The 18,302-nt window shown below is 32.9% G+C and overlaps 1 protein-coding gene across 24 annotated transcripts in view; it reads right to left on the reverse strand.

The window, feature by feature from the left end:
* DGKB (diacylglycerol kinase beta) overlaps window positions 1-18,302 on the reverse strand; it is an 818,895-nt gene that overhangs the window by 453,069 nt on the left and 347,524 nt on the right. For all 24 annotated transcript variants that reach the window (XM_063814062.1, XM_024357753.3, XM_024357755.3 and 21 more), the window contains 2 exons: window positions 11,938-12,011; window positions 6,011-6,085 (listed from right to left, as the gene is read on the reverse strand). In XM_063814062.1, coding sequence (XP_063670132.1) covers window positions 6,011-6,085; window positions 11,938-12,011 — 149 coding nt within the window. The remainder of the gene's footprint in view (window positions 1-6,010; window positions 6,086-11,937; window positions 12,012-18,302) is intronic.

The raw sequence follows: 18,302 nt of genomic DNA on the forward strand, positions 1-18,302 counted from the left end.
TTGGTAACACCCTTGGTGTTTTATCATAAACACATTTCTCTTTCTTTACCAATTGGCCAGTCTGAGAATTTGTCAAATCCTTAATTTTTGCTTCCCTTTTGATGACAAATTCTGTCATTAATTCATTTCTCTCTTATTACATCTTACTATAAGCAGTCAAGGGAAGCCATGCCACACCCTCAACACTTTGCTTAGAGATTTCTTTTACCAAGAATCACTCCATGGTATTTCATCACTCTAAAATTCAACCTCCCACAAAATAGTAGGACATGGATACAATTCAACAAAGTTCTTTGCCACTTCATAACAAGGATTGCCTTTCCTCTGGTTGCAAATAACTTGTTCCCCATTTTCGTATGAAACCTCATTACAATGGCCTTTCTTATCCATATTTCTAGCAACATTTTGTTCGCAACCATGTAGATAATCTCTAAGACTGAACCTCTCTCTGTGGTCTTCTTTCTTTCTTCTTCTATCCCCCACCTCTCCTCCTCCTCCTCTACCTCCTCTTCCTCCTCCTCTCCCTCCTCCTCTTTCTCCTCCTCCTCATCCTCCATATTGCAGCCTCTACCCAGTCCATAGCACCTTCTACGTTTTTAGGAATTTGTTACATTAGCACCTCACTCCTTAGTACCAATTCTGTCTTAGTCCATACTGGCAGCTATAACAAACTACTTTAGACTGTAAAGTCTAAAAGTCTATAAAGGGTAATTTATAAACAACAGAAATGGTTAGATATCACAGGGGTACAGCAGAAGAGCAATTTAGCACAGGGTGGATCATACCTTGAGTCTCATCCATATCTGATTTAGAAGATATTTAGATGAGACTCTGGATTTTAGATTTTTGAGTTGGTATTAAAACAAATTAAGACTTTGAGACTATTGGGATGGAATGAATGTAATGTATCTGTATGTAAGAAGAACAGGAATTTTGGGGGACCCAATCCAGAATGCTATGGTTTGAACTTTCATGTGTCTCCAAAATTAATGCTTAAAATTAGTGCCCAAAGCAATAGTATTAGGAGGTGGGGTACTGAGGATGTGATTAGGTCATGAGGACTCTACGCTTACGAATGGGATTAGTGAATTCATAAAGGGGCTTGAGGAAACCAGCCAGCTGTTTTTCTGCTCTTCTGCCATGTGGAGACTCAGCATTCATTCCCTCCAGAGGATACAGCAAGAAGACACCACCTTGGAAACAAAAAGTGAGCCATCAGCAGATACCAAATCTCCTGGCCTCTGGACCTTGGACTTCTCAGCTTCTAGAACTGTGAGAAATAAATTTATGTTGTTTGTAATTAGCCAGTCTAAGGGATTTTGTTATAGCAGCCAGAACAGAATAAAACACAAGTTAAAGCACATACACAAATACGAACCGGTCATTTCAAATGGCCAATTCAGAACATGTTTGTTTCTTTAGAGTGTTTCAGCAATTTTGATAGGCAACAATCTTTAAACAGTGACACACAGATCTCTAGTCTAATTGCTATTTGGCCTTTGTTGGTGAGATAGATAATAAAAGCTAGACTTTTCAACATCTTTAAAATCATAGTGCATTTGTGGATGCATGTAAAAGGTGACTAAAGGCCTACAATGACTCAAAGGGGGAAATTTGTGTGAAAGACAAGCAATTATGTGACCTTATTCATTGTGGCAACATATTTTTGTTACTTTTATTAATCCGTAGATCTTTAATTTAGAAGCATGAATCAATTTTCAAACTCCATCACTCCAGTGACCAAGGCAGAATCAGAATTATGCTTACACATTTAACTGGGGGAGAGCTTGCCAAATCATCTGCATTTTATTTTATGATTAATCATGAGAAGGAGAGAGTTGAGTGCTTCACTTTTATATTAGTAAAGAAAATTTTTTATTTTTGAAATTTGCAACAGAGCTCAATTAAATTTTGATGAACATTTCCTTAGCCTTTTGAGGATTCTGTTCATTTCTGTGTCATAATTTCATAACAAGAGGCATATGTAAAAGGTCATAAGCTCTGATTTTCCTTAAATAAAATATGGTAGAAATTTGGTTATATAAAATGATATTTTAAATTAAGAAGGTAATGAAATCTGTGAAATCTGTTATGCATTTTCTAAATTATACATTTATTTTAATAGGAGAATATATTCCAAAGTTTCACTATGAAACATGCATGATATTTGAAATATGTAAATCTGTAGGTTGACTGTTGCATTATATTTTTAAAATTATGTGTCTTTTGCATTTAGTTCAGGTAGATGGAAGCAAAGATTTCTAAGAGCAGCTTTCTCACAAACAATTAATTATTCTTAATTATCCTGATCAATCTGAAAAATAATTTACATATTTTAAAGTTATCTTGTATTTTATTTCAATTCATTAAGTGCTTCCTATTTCTCACTTAAAATTTTAGAAATAATGTGAGAATAAACCATCTGTATTTTCATGAAGATTAGATTCAGAAGGGGAAAAGTAATGTCACAAGTATACAAAAAACTTGATATGAACTTTTCATAAGTCACATTAACATGTGAAGTTGGTGTACAGCTAGAGCTATACATACTTATTTTAATGTAGTGAAGGAAAACATATTGTTATGCAAAACCCAAGAGTAATTTATATTTTATATTTCATCTCTTCTAACTAACCTATACCTCCAAATAATTTATTCAATTATGTCACAACATGTTCCATTAGGAAAGAAACAACTTATTTGAAAGAGACTATTGTTTCAGACACCTTGAAACAGAATAATCAGGATCAGGTAGAGATGATTTATATAAAGAGATAGAATGGAAACACATAATACACACCCATTTCTGTTTTAAAAACAATTAAAGATAAAAAATGAAATGCCCAGTGAGTTTTAGTATTTGCCAGATAATTTAGATTAGGAATAGTTTTAGTTCAAGAAAGTTATTTCCTCTTATAAACATAGTTTTTGAAAAAAAATAAAGTTGGGATAAAAGAAGAGTTGTATACCAGAAGAATACATCAATCTGGTGTGGTAAAGAGGAAAATATTTTTAAAAAAGAATTTGGAAGAATGCATAACCGCAGGTTTAAAGTAGCAGAAAAAATGCATACTATACTTTCAAGAGTATGCATTCAAAAATCTATTGTTAGCATTGGAAAGGTAATAAACTAGAAATGGTGATAAAACTAAAATGTATAAATCACCAAGGGTATCAGAGTAATAGGGAGACCTTATGAAACAGAGCAACTTCTAACGCCATACATTAAAAGGGAATCACTGCAATAGGACACTCTTAGCATGATCGGGGCAATACAGCTAGAAAACAGGGCTGGGAGGATTCACAAGTGAGCAGATCAGTCATTGGGTTCAGAGAAAGGGCAACATCATAGCCTGGCCAGAGTCCCCGTTCTGAGCAACTACCTGTGGCATTTGCCTTTAGGATAAACAAAGACTAGCTCTCTAACAGAAGTCTGAGTCTGACACTAGGGATGCAGTGTGGGCATCAGTATCAGAGGCAAACAGGACATTCTCATGTTGATCAAGATGAAGCTAGAAGTTCAACACAATTATATTTAATCATTTTTTAAAACAAACTTTTGACATTGAATATTTTCAGCCAGGCAATTCTACCCATAGCCACTGATTCCATAAAAATATTTGAACACACTTTCAAGAATATGCAGATAAATTGATAGATATTGATGTAGCATATTTGGTAATAATTGTAAAACACAGGCAATATAAATATTCATCAGTAATGGGATGGCTCACATGATTATGGAATATCATGCAGCAGTTAGAAAAATGAAACTGATCAATGTCTACTGAAACGGAACAATGTGTATCACCTGCTTTAGAGTGCAGAAAGCAAGTTGCAAGATAATATAAAATCTATGTTCTGTTACGTAAAAAACTATCTACCTATACTTCATATATATATTTCATATATATATTATATATATATACCATATATATATTATATATATATATACCTATGTGTGTGTTTGTGTGTGTGTGTATGAATACGTTATAGATAGAGGGGAATATGCTCATTTATATGTGTGTATTAGATTGGGAAGCTACACCAAACAACCACAATAATAATTTCTGAGGAGTAGTAGTGCTCAAAGTGGGACCTTTAAATTTTTTTCTAAATAATATTCATTGTAGTGTAGACTTTTTACAGTTACATACATTACTTTCATTTTTTAAACATGTTAAGATAGAGCAGAGGATAACAGGATGCCTAGAACTGAAAGAGTAGAAGGAAACATGTAGTACATATTTAAAGTGTAGTAGGAAAAAAGTGAAATGACAGAACAGGGCTAAAATCAAATTTATTCCAATATATTTACATAGTGCTACAAAACAGTCATGTTTTTCTTAATTATTAATTCATATTTGTACAAATAATATGGATAATAAACCACATTCACTGAGGACATGCTATGCAGTAAGTACATTGTTATTTGCTTCATAGGCATTATCCCATTTAACTTCACAACTATCCTATAAGGCAGGCAGAAATCCTCATTTTACAGACAAGATAATGAAGCCACACAGAGGTGAAACTGTAAGGCTTGTAATTAGCAGAGCCAACTGACCTCTTGTTTAACTATGAAATACAGGAAAATCCTGGATTAACTTGGTTTGATTCAGCTTACAGGGGTCTTAGAATGGCAACAGTTTTGAATGCACAATATCCTAATTCAAAGAAGAGCTACTTTTTTGAAGTCCAGAGAATATTAAAGGACAAGAAAAAGAGCCATCCTGACTGAGCTTCTGAGTTTACAATACTTTACTTTTGCTTGGCTTTATCTACTTGGGGACTTCCTGCATGTAGCTAGCTCACTTAGCCAACAGTCTGATCATGATCCTCTAGATTCTGGATTGTGAAGCTTGACAAAGACATTGTTCTGAACTAAACTCCTGTGGTGAGCCTCTCTTCCACAGGAAGGAGGTTCTGCAGATCACTGCTCAGCATTGGGAAACTGATCCCAGACAGCAGGCAGCAAGGCAGTAGAAGAAAGAGCTGAATATAATGCTGAAAGACTATGCTAATTAATTATACTTTATGAATGTATTTTTTGTGTAAGACACTATGGTACAAATTTTATTCTGAGTTTTTAAAAGAGTACTATTTAAATATTTGGTTTCTGGTTCCTGAGAATGAGAAGTAAGACTAATTTTAAATCAACTGCTTTTTTTTTTTTAAATGAAGCATGCATAAAGCTTATAGAGCTTCTGTCCACTTCATGTGGTCTAATGTTTACCCTCATGTTGACAGAAAGAAAAGAGGTCAATGAAATAAAATGACATTAATTATTTAACTAAGCCAAGTTAATGATGATTTGTTTAGGTGCACATTAGTAACTTCAAAAGTATACAGTTTATGTTAAAAATATATTTTATTTTACTAGATCTTACCTGTTAACAATGAAGTATAAGAGAGTGATATTGATTAGATTTGGTAAGTAATAAATGAAATCGTATGATTTTTTTCATTAACCCATTTATGCTGGAGGTTGCAATTTTTAAAATTTAAATTGAATTTAAAAATAAGACCTTGGCGATGACCTTAAGCTGTAGAATATAAATAACTCCTACATGCTTAGTGTTCCAATAATGGAACACTAGGCATAAATGGGCTAACTAGCTTTCTCTTTACTTTTAGCAGATATTTTAAATATAAGAAGTACAATAAAAGAGAATCGTTCTTCAAATACATGGTTTGGCAGTGTTCAAACTGGCATTCAGCTAGTTTGTCGTGTGTGTGTGTGTGTGTGTGTGTGTGTGTGATTAATATCATTATTAGTACAATAAGGAGCATTACTTCACAATATTTAGAAAGAAGAAAAATCTGCTAGAAATGGACTATTTTGGAAAACCAGTATTTGCACTCGTTTCTCTTACATAGTTGATATTTCATTTTTATGTACTAATATGCTGCTGTGTTCATATAACATTATTTCTAGATATGTCAGGCACCTTATTTAATTAATTAACATTAACTGAGTTAATGGTAATAATATTATCCTTGGACTTACCCTGGCATTGGTCCATTTCCAGAAAGACTGTAAACCTGACGAGGATTTAGTAGATACTGGAATTTTCTGTAAATTCTATAAAGGTGAAAATGTGGGGAAAAAATTTAATAATATTCAATGCTTTTAAAATAAGTAATGTCTCTCAGTGTTATAATATATATACAGTTGCAATTAATTATATAATTTAATAAAAAATTTCTATCAATTTAATAAATTTTGAATCAATATGAGAAGTCTAACAGCTCAATAGGAATTAATGGTTTTTTAAAAGGCTTAGTAGCCACTATTAAGGCAATATAGTTCATAAGTTAGAAATATTGCATGGATCCTTAATATGCACATACATTTAGAATATTCTCTAACCCGCTGTTGAACATTATTTAGCTAACTAGATTTCAAATAAATATATTTTTTTAATATTTCAGTATAAAATTGCTTAAATATCTTCTCTTAGTAAATCCTTGTGAATAATTTGTCCTCTATAGATCTCTGATAGATCTGAAAATTATCTATCCCCTATATGAAATGGGACTGTACATTGTATATGTGTACATGTAAGCAAAGAATGTAGCCTCATCTGGCCTAATCATTTCATATAAACAAGATCTTGACCAGTCATCTCACAAAATTGCTAAACTGTCTTAGCAGCATATGTCAAATAATTCTTTTTTTCTGAAAGAAAACAATCTTTATAAATAAATGCAATAGAAATGTTTCTATGCATGCACATATCTCACATGGTTTTAATTCTTAGACAAATACTAAAAGTAAAGAGATAAATAGTACATCAAAAAGTTAATTTACCACAATCAGGCATTATTCCTGGGATAAAAAGTTGGTTCAACATACACAAATCAATAAATGTGATACACCACACAAATAGAATTAAAAGCCAAATCCATATAATAATCTCAATAGATGCAGAAAAAGCATTTAATAAAATACAAAATCCTGTCATGAAAAAAAATCTTCAACAGACTAGACATCAAAGGAACATACCTCAAAGTAATAAAAGCCATCGATGACAAACCCACAGCCAACAGCATACTGAATGAGCAAAAGCTGGAAGAATTCCCCTTCAAAACTGGAACAAAACATGCCCACTCTCACCACTCCTATTCAACATAGTTCTGGAAGTTCTAATCAGAGCAATTAGACAAGAGAAAGAAATAAAAGGTATCCAAATAAGAAAATAAGTCAAGCTCTCTCTCTTCATTGATAATGATTCTATACTCAGAAAACTGTCAAAATTCCACCAAAAGGCTGTTAGAACTGAAGAATTTTAGCAAGGTTTCAGGACACAAAATAAATGTATAAAAATCAATAGCATTTCAATAATATCCAGCCAGAGTCAAGTCAAGAATACAATATCATTTACAAGAGTCACACACAAAAAATGAAATACCTAGGAATACAACTAAGGAAGGAGGTGAAAGTGCTCTACAAGGAGAACTACAAAGCACTGCTGAAAGAAATCAGAGATGACACAAACAAATGAAAAAAAAATCCATGCTCATGGAAGAATCACTATCGTTAAAATGGCTATTTTGCCCAAAGCAATTTATAGATTTAACACTATTTCTATGAAACTACCAATGTCGTTCTTCAAAGACTTAGAAGAAAACTCTTCTAAAATTCAGGTTTAACCAAAAAACAGCCTGGATAGCCAAAGCAAGCCTAAGCTAAAAAGAACAAAGATGGAAGAATCACACTATAAGGCTACAGTAACAAAAACAGCATGGTACTGGTACAAAACCAGACACTCAGGCCAATGGAACAGAGTAGAAAACTCAGAAATAAAGCTGCAAACCTTCATCTGATCTTCAACAAGGCCAACAAATACAAAACAATAGGGATAGGACTTCCTATTAAATACATGTTACTGGAATAGCTGTCTAGCCATATGCAGAAAAATGAAACTGGACTCTTATCTTTCACCACATACAAAAATTAACTCAAAATGGATTAAAAATTTAAATGTAAGATCCCAAGCTATATTTCTAAAAGAAAACCTAGGAAATACCCCACGCGACAATGGCTTTGGCAACACATTTTTTATTAAGTCCTCAAATTGCAACAAAAACAGAAATTGACAATTAAGCTACAGAGCTTCTGCACAGCAAAAGAAACCATCAACAGAGTAAAGTGACAATCTGCAGAATGGGAGAAAATATTTGCAAACTATTCATCCAACAAAGGTGTAATATCCAGAATCTATAAGAACTTAAATCAATGGGAAAAAAACAACAACAAATAACCCCATTAAAAATGGGCAAAATACATGAACAGACACTTCTTGAAAGTCATACAAGCAGGAAACAAACATATGAAAACATGCTTATCATCACTAATCATCATGGAAATGCAAATTAAAACCACAATAAAACACCATCTCACACCAATCAGAATGGCTATTATTAAAAAGTCAAAAACCAGTGGATGCTGGCAAGGCTGCAAAGAAAAGGAAATGCCTCTATGCTGTTGTTGTGAATGTAAATTAGTTCAGCCATTGTAGAAAATGGCTGGAATATTTTTTTAAGAACTTCAAACAGATCTACCATTCAACCCAGCAATCCCATTATTGGGTGTAAACTCGAAGGAAAACATACCATATACCAAAAAGATACACGCACTTTTATTTGCATCCCTGCTCTATTCACAAGAGCAAAGACATGGAATCAACCTAGGTATCCATCAATGCTGGGCTGGATAAAGAAAATGCAGTACATATATAGCATGGAATACTACACAGCCATTACAAAAGAATGAAATCATGTCCTTTGCAACAATATGGATGGAGATGGAGGCCATTTCCCTAAGAGAATTAACACAGAAACAGAAAACCAAATACTGCATGTACTGCACGAAATGTTAAGCAGCAGCTAAACATTGAGAACACACACACATAAACATGGGAACAGTAGACATGGGGGACTACCAGAGTGGGGAAGGAAGAAGTGGAGGAAGATATGAAAAAAACGACCTGTTGGGTACTACGCTTGCTACCTGAGCATAATATACTCATGGAACAAACCTGCACATGTACCTCCTGTATCTAAAGTAAAAGTTGAAATTAAAAAGATTTTTTAAAGTTAAGGGATATATTTAAACCTAAATTGGTTTTATATACATGTGAAAATATGATTATTTTATAAACAAATTCTTATGATATTTACTGATAAAACTCTCCAAATTCAGTATGTAATATCTGCTCATATCACCTAGAGTTGTTCTCAATACCCTCTTTCCCTGGCACCTGAACCTACTAGTGGACAACTCTGTGCCTTCCTAAAAGAAAACCTAGGAAATACTCTATCTGACGTTGTCCTTGGCAACAAACTTAAAAAAAAAAAATGCCTATCAAACCTGGCTATTCTATCCCACTGCCTTACTTAAGGTCTTCAAGTTCTTTCACCAGCTTTATAAAATTCTTGGCAATCCAGCCCTCCTCTATACTGTTGTCTAAGTACAGCCATGCCTTATCCATGATGCAAAGTTTATGCCAGTGTCCAGTTATTCACAATATAAAATTAAGACATCTTCACAATTCAGCCACAGTTTCTCTCTCATCTTTCCCCTCTTTTTCCTTACATTGTCATCCCGGTAAATTCCTCTTGGTTGACACCCTGCCATTTCACAAGTCTGCCTTTCTCCTTCTTTCATTGGGCAAACATCTACCATATAAGAACCTATAAAGAAGCTCCTTCTTCTCTAAAGACTTCTTGGTCTTCGGAGATAGTTATCTCCTTCTCTGAACTTTGATAGCACTTTTATTTTAAACATTTCTACTTCAACCTGTAATATATGGTATTGCAATAGATCTATTTATGTCCCTGCCTCTCTGCATGACTGTGTATTATGCCTCTTATTCCCAGTCACTAGTAGAGTTTGGATTCAACTAGGCATTGCTGCCTGAACACATCTGTGAACATTTTCAGACTTATTGATTGATATGGAAAACTTTATGTGGATTTATGATTCTGTGACCTTTTGCAACTTATCTAACATATCAAAGTCAAAAAAGCCAAAAAATTTGGAAAGGAAAACACTGAACGGGATCACCTTGTGAAAGGTGCCTCTTATGCAGGCAGAAAAATTACGTTTGCATTCAAAACAGATCACCTTTAAAACATATTTACATTTCATTTGACTTCGCGTGGTCCCAGTCAATGAATAAAGAACAAAACACAAGTGGATGTGTATATAGAAGAGCTCGAAGTTGAAGCCCCCAGTAAATTTAATTTACTTAACATTTTAGTGTAACTATATATATATATATATATATATATATATATATTTTTTTTTTTTTAATTTAGGGAAAATTATTTATATGTACTGGTAGAAAGGGAAGGCAAATATTCAACTAAGGGTCATTCTACATGATTCATATTATCTCAATTGGAGAAAAATTATTTTCCTTTGAAAATACTATTTTTTTTCTCTTCAAACTTCAATATTCTGTAATTTCCAATGTGGATTTAAGTCTCATCTAATCCTTTGTGGAAAGTTTTCTTTTTTTGTTAAACTATCAATAACATATACAGCTAACTGACTGTAAATAGTAAAGAAGAAAGTAATTTCAACATTATTATTTAATTATTATTTTATGAGTAAAACTATTCCCTTTAATAAAGCATTGGGAATATTTTTAATTATTAAAACATTATTTAAAATAATTTTTATCATGTTTAGAGGAGTAAAACATAACTATATACTGATGAAAAGAAAAAAATCTTATATTCTTTTTATTTTATTTTATTTTATTTTATTTTATTTTATTTGAGACAGAGTCTCACACGGTCGCCTGGGCTGGAGTGCAGTGGCACGATCTTGGCTTACTGCAACCTCCCAGGTTCAAGTGATTCTCCTTGCCTCAGCCTCCCAAGTAGCTGGGATTACAGGCGCCCACGACCATGCCTGGCTAATTTTTTCGTATTTTAGTAGAGACGGGGTTTCACTATGTTGGCCAGGCTAGTCTCAAATTCCTGACCTCATGGTCTGCCCACCTCAGCCTCCCAAAGTGCTAGGATAATAATCTTACACTCTTTAAAGCAAAAACGTTTTGTTGATTCAATAATGAAAAACATTCTTCATTTCATGGAAAGAAAGCTGGAAAGTTAAATGGTAGAAAAAATTACTTTATTCATGGAAACATTTCAACTTTGCTATTTGGTGAGCCACAAAGGAAATTTGTTATACTGTTGTCATGTTTGTTATGAGTGCTTTCATCTGCTTGCTTATTTTTGGTTGAGATTAGGAGAGTTATCTAAAAAGCATTAAGGCAGGTATAAATGCATTTTTGTTTATGACTATCATCTTTAGTAAGACGTAAGATTTACTCTTCAATGTAGTGATTTTCATAGTTGTATTAAATAATATGATTTAATCATTCATTCATTACAAAATAAAATGTTATCAGCCAGAATGCTGAAATACCTGATAATGCAGCTCACTATTATTCAGATTAAATATATTGTACTTCTCCAGGAAATATGGCATCATGTTCTCCAAAATGCACATGCAGAAAATCATTATAATATATTTTGCCTAGATGTTGGATATAAATTCGGTTCCTCAGTACTGCATTATGATTTATGTGGATTCATCTTGTTAACCATTTAGAGAACCAATTTTCATTCAACAGTATTTATGAAGCCGGACTCTTTGTTAGGGGATAGGGGTGATAGGTGGGGTAGAGAAAATTCAAACATCTGAGCTATAATAGTAAAAATAGTTATGAAAGGCCATTGTATTAAAATTTCAATCCTAAAAACAAGATCATATAAACATATTAAATGCTAGCATCATTTATTTTGCATTAAAATTAGCAGAGAGGAATAATTGTTTTTAAGCATTTTTACGTCATAGTTTTGTCTATTTTTTTACATATACATGACATAGACACTAAAATCAATCAAAAAACATACCGTTCTCCTTGTTTTCCACCACTTTTGGGGTTCACAAAAACTAAAAGTGGGTGAGTACCAGGCACAGGAGTGACCTATAAGAAAAGTTATATACATGGAAAAATTATTAGGCCCATTATATATGAAGAAGACTCCTTGTTATTTCTAAATTATAAAATACCAATACGCAATTTCAATAATATTACTTTCCACAATGTGTGTGTGCATGTGTGAGTGTGTGCACGTGTGTGTGTGTGTGTGTGTGGTGTGTTCAACAGGAAAACCTCCTCCACAAAGAAAGGCATGCCTATCTAGATAGAGGGCCGAGGGGAAGGCAGTCAGGAAGAGGGAATAACATTTGTAATTCCTGTAAGATAAAAAAGTTACGATTTTCAGACAGTAAGTGAACGAGCCAGAATACAGCAGAATTTGAGGAAAAAGGGATGAGAAGCAAAGAAAGAGATCAACTTATAGAGAGGCCTCCTTTTATGCAGGAGTCCTAATTGAGAGTTCTGAGGCATGTGTGGAATCTATCTTCCCAACCACCTGTGAACTGGAAAGAAACTCAGTAAGATCCTTTGAGGTCCCTTTTGGCCTAAGAGTCCTTATCTACACAATTTGTTCAGTGCTTTCTTTTCCTCCTTGCTGAATAGGTTGCTAGTTAATCAAGTCTATTTGCTAAGTAGAGTCCATTAACTATTGACCTCTCTTTCAGGTAACACGAATTGACTCGACTATACGTCATGAGCTACTGCTTTCATCACAACTCAGCTCTCAGTTGAACAAGAAAGACAAAGTTTCTGTCCTAATGGAGCTTATATTATAGTGGAGAAATATACAATAAACAAATACATATTTAGCAATGAAACATGCCACGATGCGAAATAAAGCAGGTAAGGTGATAGCACGTATTTTTGTGGGTAGAGTTGTTTTACGTAGTGTGGGAAAGGACAAGTGTTGTCTCTTACCTGATTCCAATGTTAAATAACAGACTTTTTAAAATAAAAGTATTCCTATTCAATGTAACCCTATGTAACTCCCATCTAAATACAGTTTGATGAAAAAAATTTAATAACAAAAGTATTCAGCTAATTGTGTCCTCTAAATACTAAATTGAACAGTTTTGGATCAATCTGCTTTTTTGAAAGTACATTCAAATTATCTTTACTGCAGTGTTATTTCTCCCCTAGAAAGTATTCTTAAATGTTTAATGAGACAATTAAAAACACTCATTATCATGCCCTTCCTTCCTGTCTGTTTAACAATATAAGTTAAAATATTCTACTAACATATTTTCCACCACTTCTTTAGTAAAATGGCATTTTTCTAATGAGAATAGGCAATGGGGAAATGTTAAAATCTCCACATTACCGAAGTGGGAAGATTGACTGAGATACTCGTAATTTTTCTATTCATATCCAACTAGCTCTCATTATAATTTACTGTGTCTGTTTCTATTTTACTTTCCATTGCAAAGAGGACAAAGTTTCTTTCTTCCTAATTTGTCTCCAATTCAGCTGGGAGAAGGATGAGCAGGAAAAACTTATGCACTAACTTCCCAGGTCTCCCCTGAACCAAATGTGTGCAATCAATTAATGTACATAAAGTGCCTATTATCTTTAAGCCATGGTGGCTGCGGATTGCAATCGGTACCCCTTCCTCCCATTAAAAACTAAAATCAAACAAAAAACTATACCTAAAAACCTGTGTTCGGTTTTCTTTATTTCTCATCCTATTACAAATTGAAACTCCTAACGTTTTCATAAGCAAATATGCAATAATAAATAGATGTAGATTTTAGTTGACTTTTTAGTCAATTTGAACTGTTTCTACTGGTTTTTAAGTAGAAATGGGAATCTCAAAGTAAACAGATTTTTAAGCATGAGCAAAGTATTAACTCTGAACCCAAATACTCATTAGGATGAGTTTTCCTTTTCTCCCTAAAGTCAACATTCATTTTATAACTATATGAGATTATACAAAAATTCATGCTGAGTCCAATATATGGAATTATTTTCAAACTATGTTTTGAAATGTCTCTCAGAGATATTTAATTGTGAGAATATTTATAGACATCACTATAAATTGTCAAGCAAAGGGGAATTAAAATTGTATTTTAAGTTATATACTGTTATGAACAAATAAATATCCCACTGGATAGATTACAGTCTGGAAGGAATTTCAAAATAAAATACAAAATCTTGATGTAATTTTTAGGGGTAGTTAAATGGAGAAACAGATTAAATGTATTAGAAAAATCAGAGAATTTAAAGAATTTAGAGCAATGATGATATTCCACAAGTGGCAAAAGTTGAATATCCAATATGGATATACAGGAATAATATCAATCAATTAGCAACCATTATTTTACATAATACTTCTCTCATTATTGAGTATGAGTTCATTTTCAGACAGTCCTAACATATAAAGTATGAGATAAGTAAAATTGTGGATATTATCACATGTAGTCTTTCAGTTAGTTAATTTGATCTGTTTGATTCCAGATTCTGGTTTTCAGAGAGGTCCATCAAATAAGAACTATCTTTGCATTGTATTGCAATGCAAAACATGTCTACTGACAAAATGAATATAAATAGTTTTCTTAGTTTCTGAAACTCAGTATATCTGATTTTGGTGAATAAACTTTTATGGAAATATCTTACATTAATATTTTTTAAATTTTACAGTAATATTTTTATTTTTTTGAAAAACTCTCAAATTTACAGAAAAGTTGCAGTGACTCTCAATTAACTTTTTCCCTCAACCACTTGAGAGTAAGTTGCCAAAATTCTACTCCATCACTACGACTCCCATTTACATTAGTATTTCCTACATACAAAAACATTCTCTCATATATACATATATATACATATATATAATATACATATATACATATATATATATACACACACAATACAACCATCAATAACAGAAAACTAATATGATTTTGGACTAGTTTTGTGGAAAAAAACGATTATTGGGACAACTGATGAAACCTAAATGGGATCTGAGGTACCAATGTAGTTAGGTACCAACGTTATATTCAAGCTTACTAATTCTCTTTTGGATTGTATCCAATCTGTCTATGAATTTAGAATTTTTACTTTCACAAAACAATTGTGAAATAATATGTAAAACTCAATTATTCTGAAAATACATTTGCTGCAATCCTAAAATATTGTGTCCTTTTTGTTATAGATTTTGGTGGAGTAGGAGGTGAAAGACAAAAACACAACTATGTCAAAAATTCTGTCAGCTGAAAACTATTCATTCTTTGAAGTACATATTTATACAGCATTTGAGATCATCTGAAGTAGAACAGCATATAGAACAGATGACATCCTAGTTGATTTGTTTAAAGGATGAAAGAACCCTCAACCTGCTCTCAATCTCCCATGACTCTTCCATTGTGCTTGAGGCCCTCTCTACAGAGCCCTGTGTCTTTTCAAAACAGTTAAACAATAATTGAGATACAGTAATATGGTTTCACACACACAAAAATACTGATGAAGACAGAAAGTGTCTAGGAAAGATTTTATAGCATCTGTGGTAGCTGAAATCTTGAAGAATGGTTATAAATTTGATGTGCAGGGCATTCCAGGAGACTGTTCACACTGGATTCTCCACCATACTGAATAGAATTCATCATGTAAAATCTTACTTAATCACATAAAGGGGCAGTTAAAAACAGTACATTTAAAGAGCATGATTTTAGAGTTAGACTGGTTTTGGATCCCAGTTCAATCACTTCTCTCTATATACACACTCTGTCCTTTAATGATCTCATCTTATCTGATGGCTGCCATCAATGCCTTTCACTCCCAAATTCATGTCTGCCTTTTCTTCTAATTTCTAGGTTCACATATTGGTCTACCTAATTGATATTTTTATTTGGATATCTAACAGCAGCAGAAATTTCCCTCTAAACATTCATAAAGGTGCTCCCCTATCTCAGTCAATGGCAATTTCATCATTTCAGTTGCATGGTCCAAACTATTAATATCTTGGAGAAGTTCCTGATTCCTCACTTTTCTCATAAACCCTGTATCAATTCTTCAGCATATCTTTTGCTCATTCCTCAAAATATATGTAGAATCCCATCACATCTCTCTACTTCCACTGCTCCATCCCAATAAGCCTACGTCCTATAACCCCTGAATAACTTCAACAGTAATCTACTGGACTCTTGGCTCCCCAACAATCTAATCTTTATAAGAGTAAGCCTTTTAAAATACCATTCAATCATGTCACTCCTCTGCTTATCTTTCCCACCAATATCTTCTCATCACAATCAGATCAAAAGTCAGTCTTTATTGAAGCCTTCAAGCCTTTAAAAATTCTAGCCCCTGTTACTTCTCTGAATTACTTGCTACCACTTTCCATCTTGCCCACCCTACTCCAACTACAGTTCTTACTGACCCTAGGCATATACTTACCTTAGGGTTGTTCATTCCCCATATATCCAAATGACCAACTGCTTCATCTCTTTTAAGTCTTTACCCAAATATCACTTTATTAATGGGGCCTAAACTAGCCATTGTTCTTAAAATTATAGACAATTCCGACTCTTAGCCCTGATCTTTCTTATCTTACTCAGCTCTATTTTTACATCATTTATTATTACCATTTCATGTATATGGAGATACTCAGTTTAAAGGTTGCTATAATGCTCAAAACTGTAGAGTAATAATTCTGGGTTTACATTAAGAGTTAGAATGTCAATGAAGTGCTAAGTATGAAACAGTCAACAGGGTTGAGAATTCTAAAATGAGCAAAGGACATACACACACACACACACATACATCAAAGAAAGTGAATTGATTATATAGAGGTAATTAATTTAATATACATATATACTATACAGTTACATTTAGTGCATGGGTACATGGTTTATAGTCTTGGTGATTACAAGAATAAGATATTACAAATAAGGAAGATAAAATAAAGAGGCAGTTTTGTGAGGAAAGACACTGGTTCAGTTTTAGATATTTAGGCATAAGGGTCCTCCTTTCTTTCTTGTGCTAAAAGTGTTACAAACTAGATTCGTTACTTCTTAAATGACCCTTTTATTTGGAAATGTTTCTCAAAGAATATTTAGGAACAAGGTAACTTCAACATAAACACAGTTTAAAGCAATTGTTCTGTTTTTCTCCTTATTTCTTCACATGTGGGTGAGCCATCTGTAATTTTATATCTCTTGCATGGTAAGAAGTCGCAGTTTCAATTACATTTGATCATATGTATTAAGTGTAAACCTATGGTGTGAGCGATGACAAAGACAGAGTGCCTAACCACCTCTATTTGAAGTCCCCTAGGACTTGGGTTAATTAATGAGACTCATCCTAAGGTTATACATGATCTATTACTTCCTCTAATTAGAAATAATAATCCTGATCATTATGCTGGTTAGCTGGAAAGAAATAAGATGAATGTGCTTAACTATGATTAATAGTCTTCTTTAAGCAGTGTAGATCTCTTCTGTCACTGAAGTTATATGCAAACTGGGCTGCAACTCCATGCTTTTTAATGATACATATTTTTTAAAGCTCATGGAAAAAATTAACTTTATGGTAGATCTTTTTACCTTTCTTGATAATAAACAAACATTTTGGTATTTTAAAATTGATAAATACAACACAAAATTACTATTTTTTCATTTTGCATGTAATACTTATCCAGAACTTTATTCTTTTATTTTTTTTCTCCTAAACTATGTGGCTATATATGTGTATTCTATTTTGGTCCTTTCTGCTGAGGTACAACAGACTTTTGCACATGATTATATACCAACATTTTTTTAATTCAAAAAATTATTACTACACATATGGTATTTTTTTAACTGGTGTTTTGTTAGGGCTGATTTCTATACTTGTCCCACTCACAATTTTAGCTGACACTTTTATATGCCAAAGAAAGTTATAAAAAGTTATTATCTGGTTAGAGAGATGAAACACATCCACAAAGAATGTTAATCATCTAAGATTTTTAATGTGACTAATTTAGCTGTAATAAGGTCGAATATTTCAGATTATTTTAAAATAGAAAATAAAATCAAACATATTACTATGTAGGTTTAAAACCTTTAAAACACTGCATGTACTATTTAATTTTGGTTTTGATGTCCGGGCAAATTGAGGTATGATTATGAAAATCTTGGAAAACTGAGATTAGAGGAGTTAAAATTCTGTTGCATACATAAATTGTATCTCAAAGCCTGCAGCAATATAAAAGTACACAGAAGAACAAGATGTTCAGAACTTTAGCAGTTACATACATGTTAAAAAATTTTAAGCAAAGAGACAGGGTGTCTTGGGAGTGAAACACATAAACTCTAGTCAGATGGTCTTCATTCAAACCTTGGTTTTACCACTGACTGTGTCCTTGGG

Source organism: Pan troglodytes, chromosome 6 (genome assembly GCF_028858775.2).
Source record: "Pan troglodytes isolate AG18354 chromosome 6, NHGRI_mPanTro3-v2.0_pri, whole genome shotgun sequence".
In the NCBI taxonomy this organism is placed as follows: Eukaryota; Metazoa; Chordata; class Mammalia; order Primates; family Hominidae; genus Pan; species Pan troglodytes.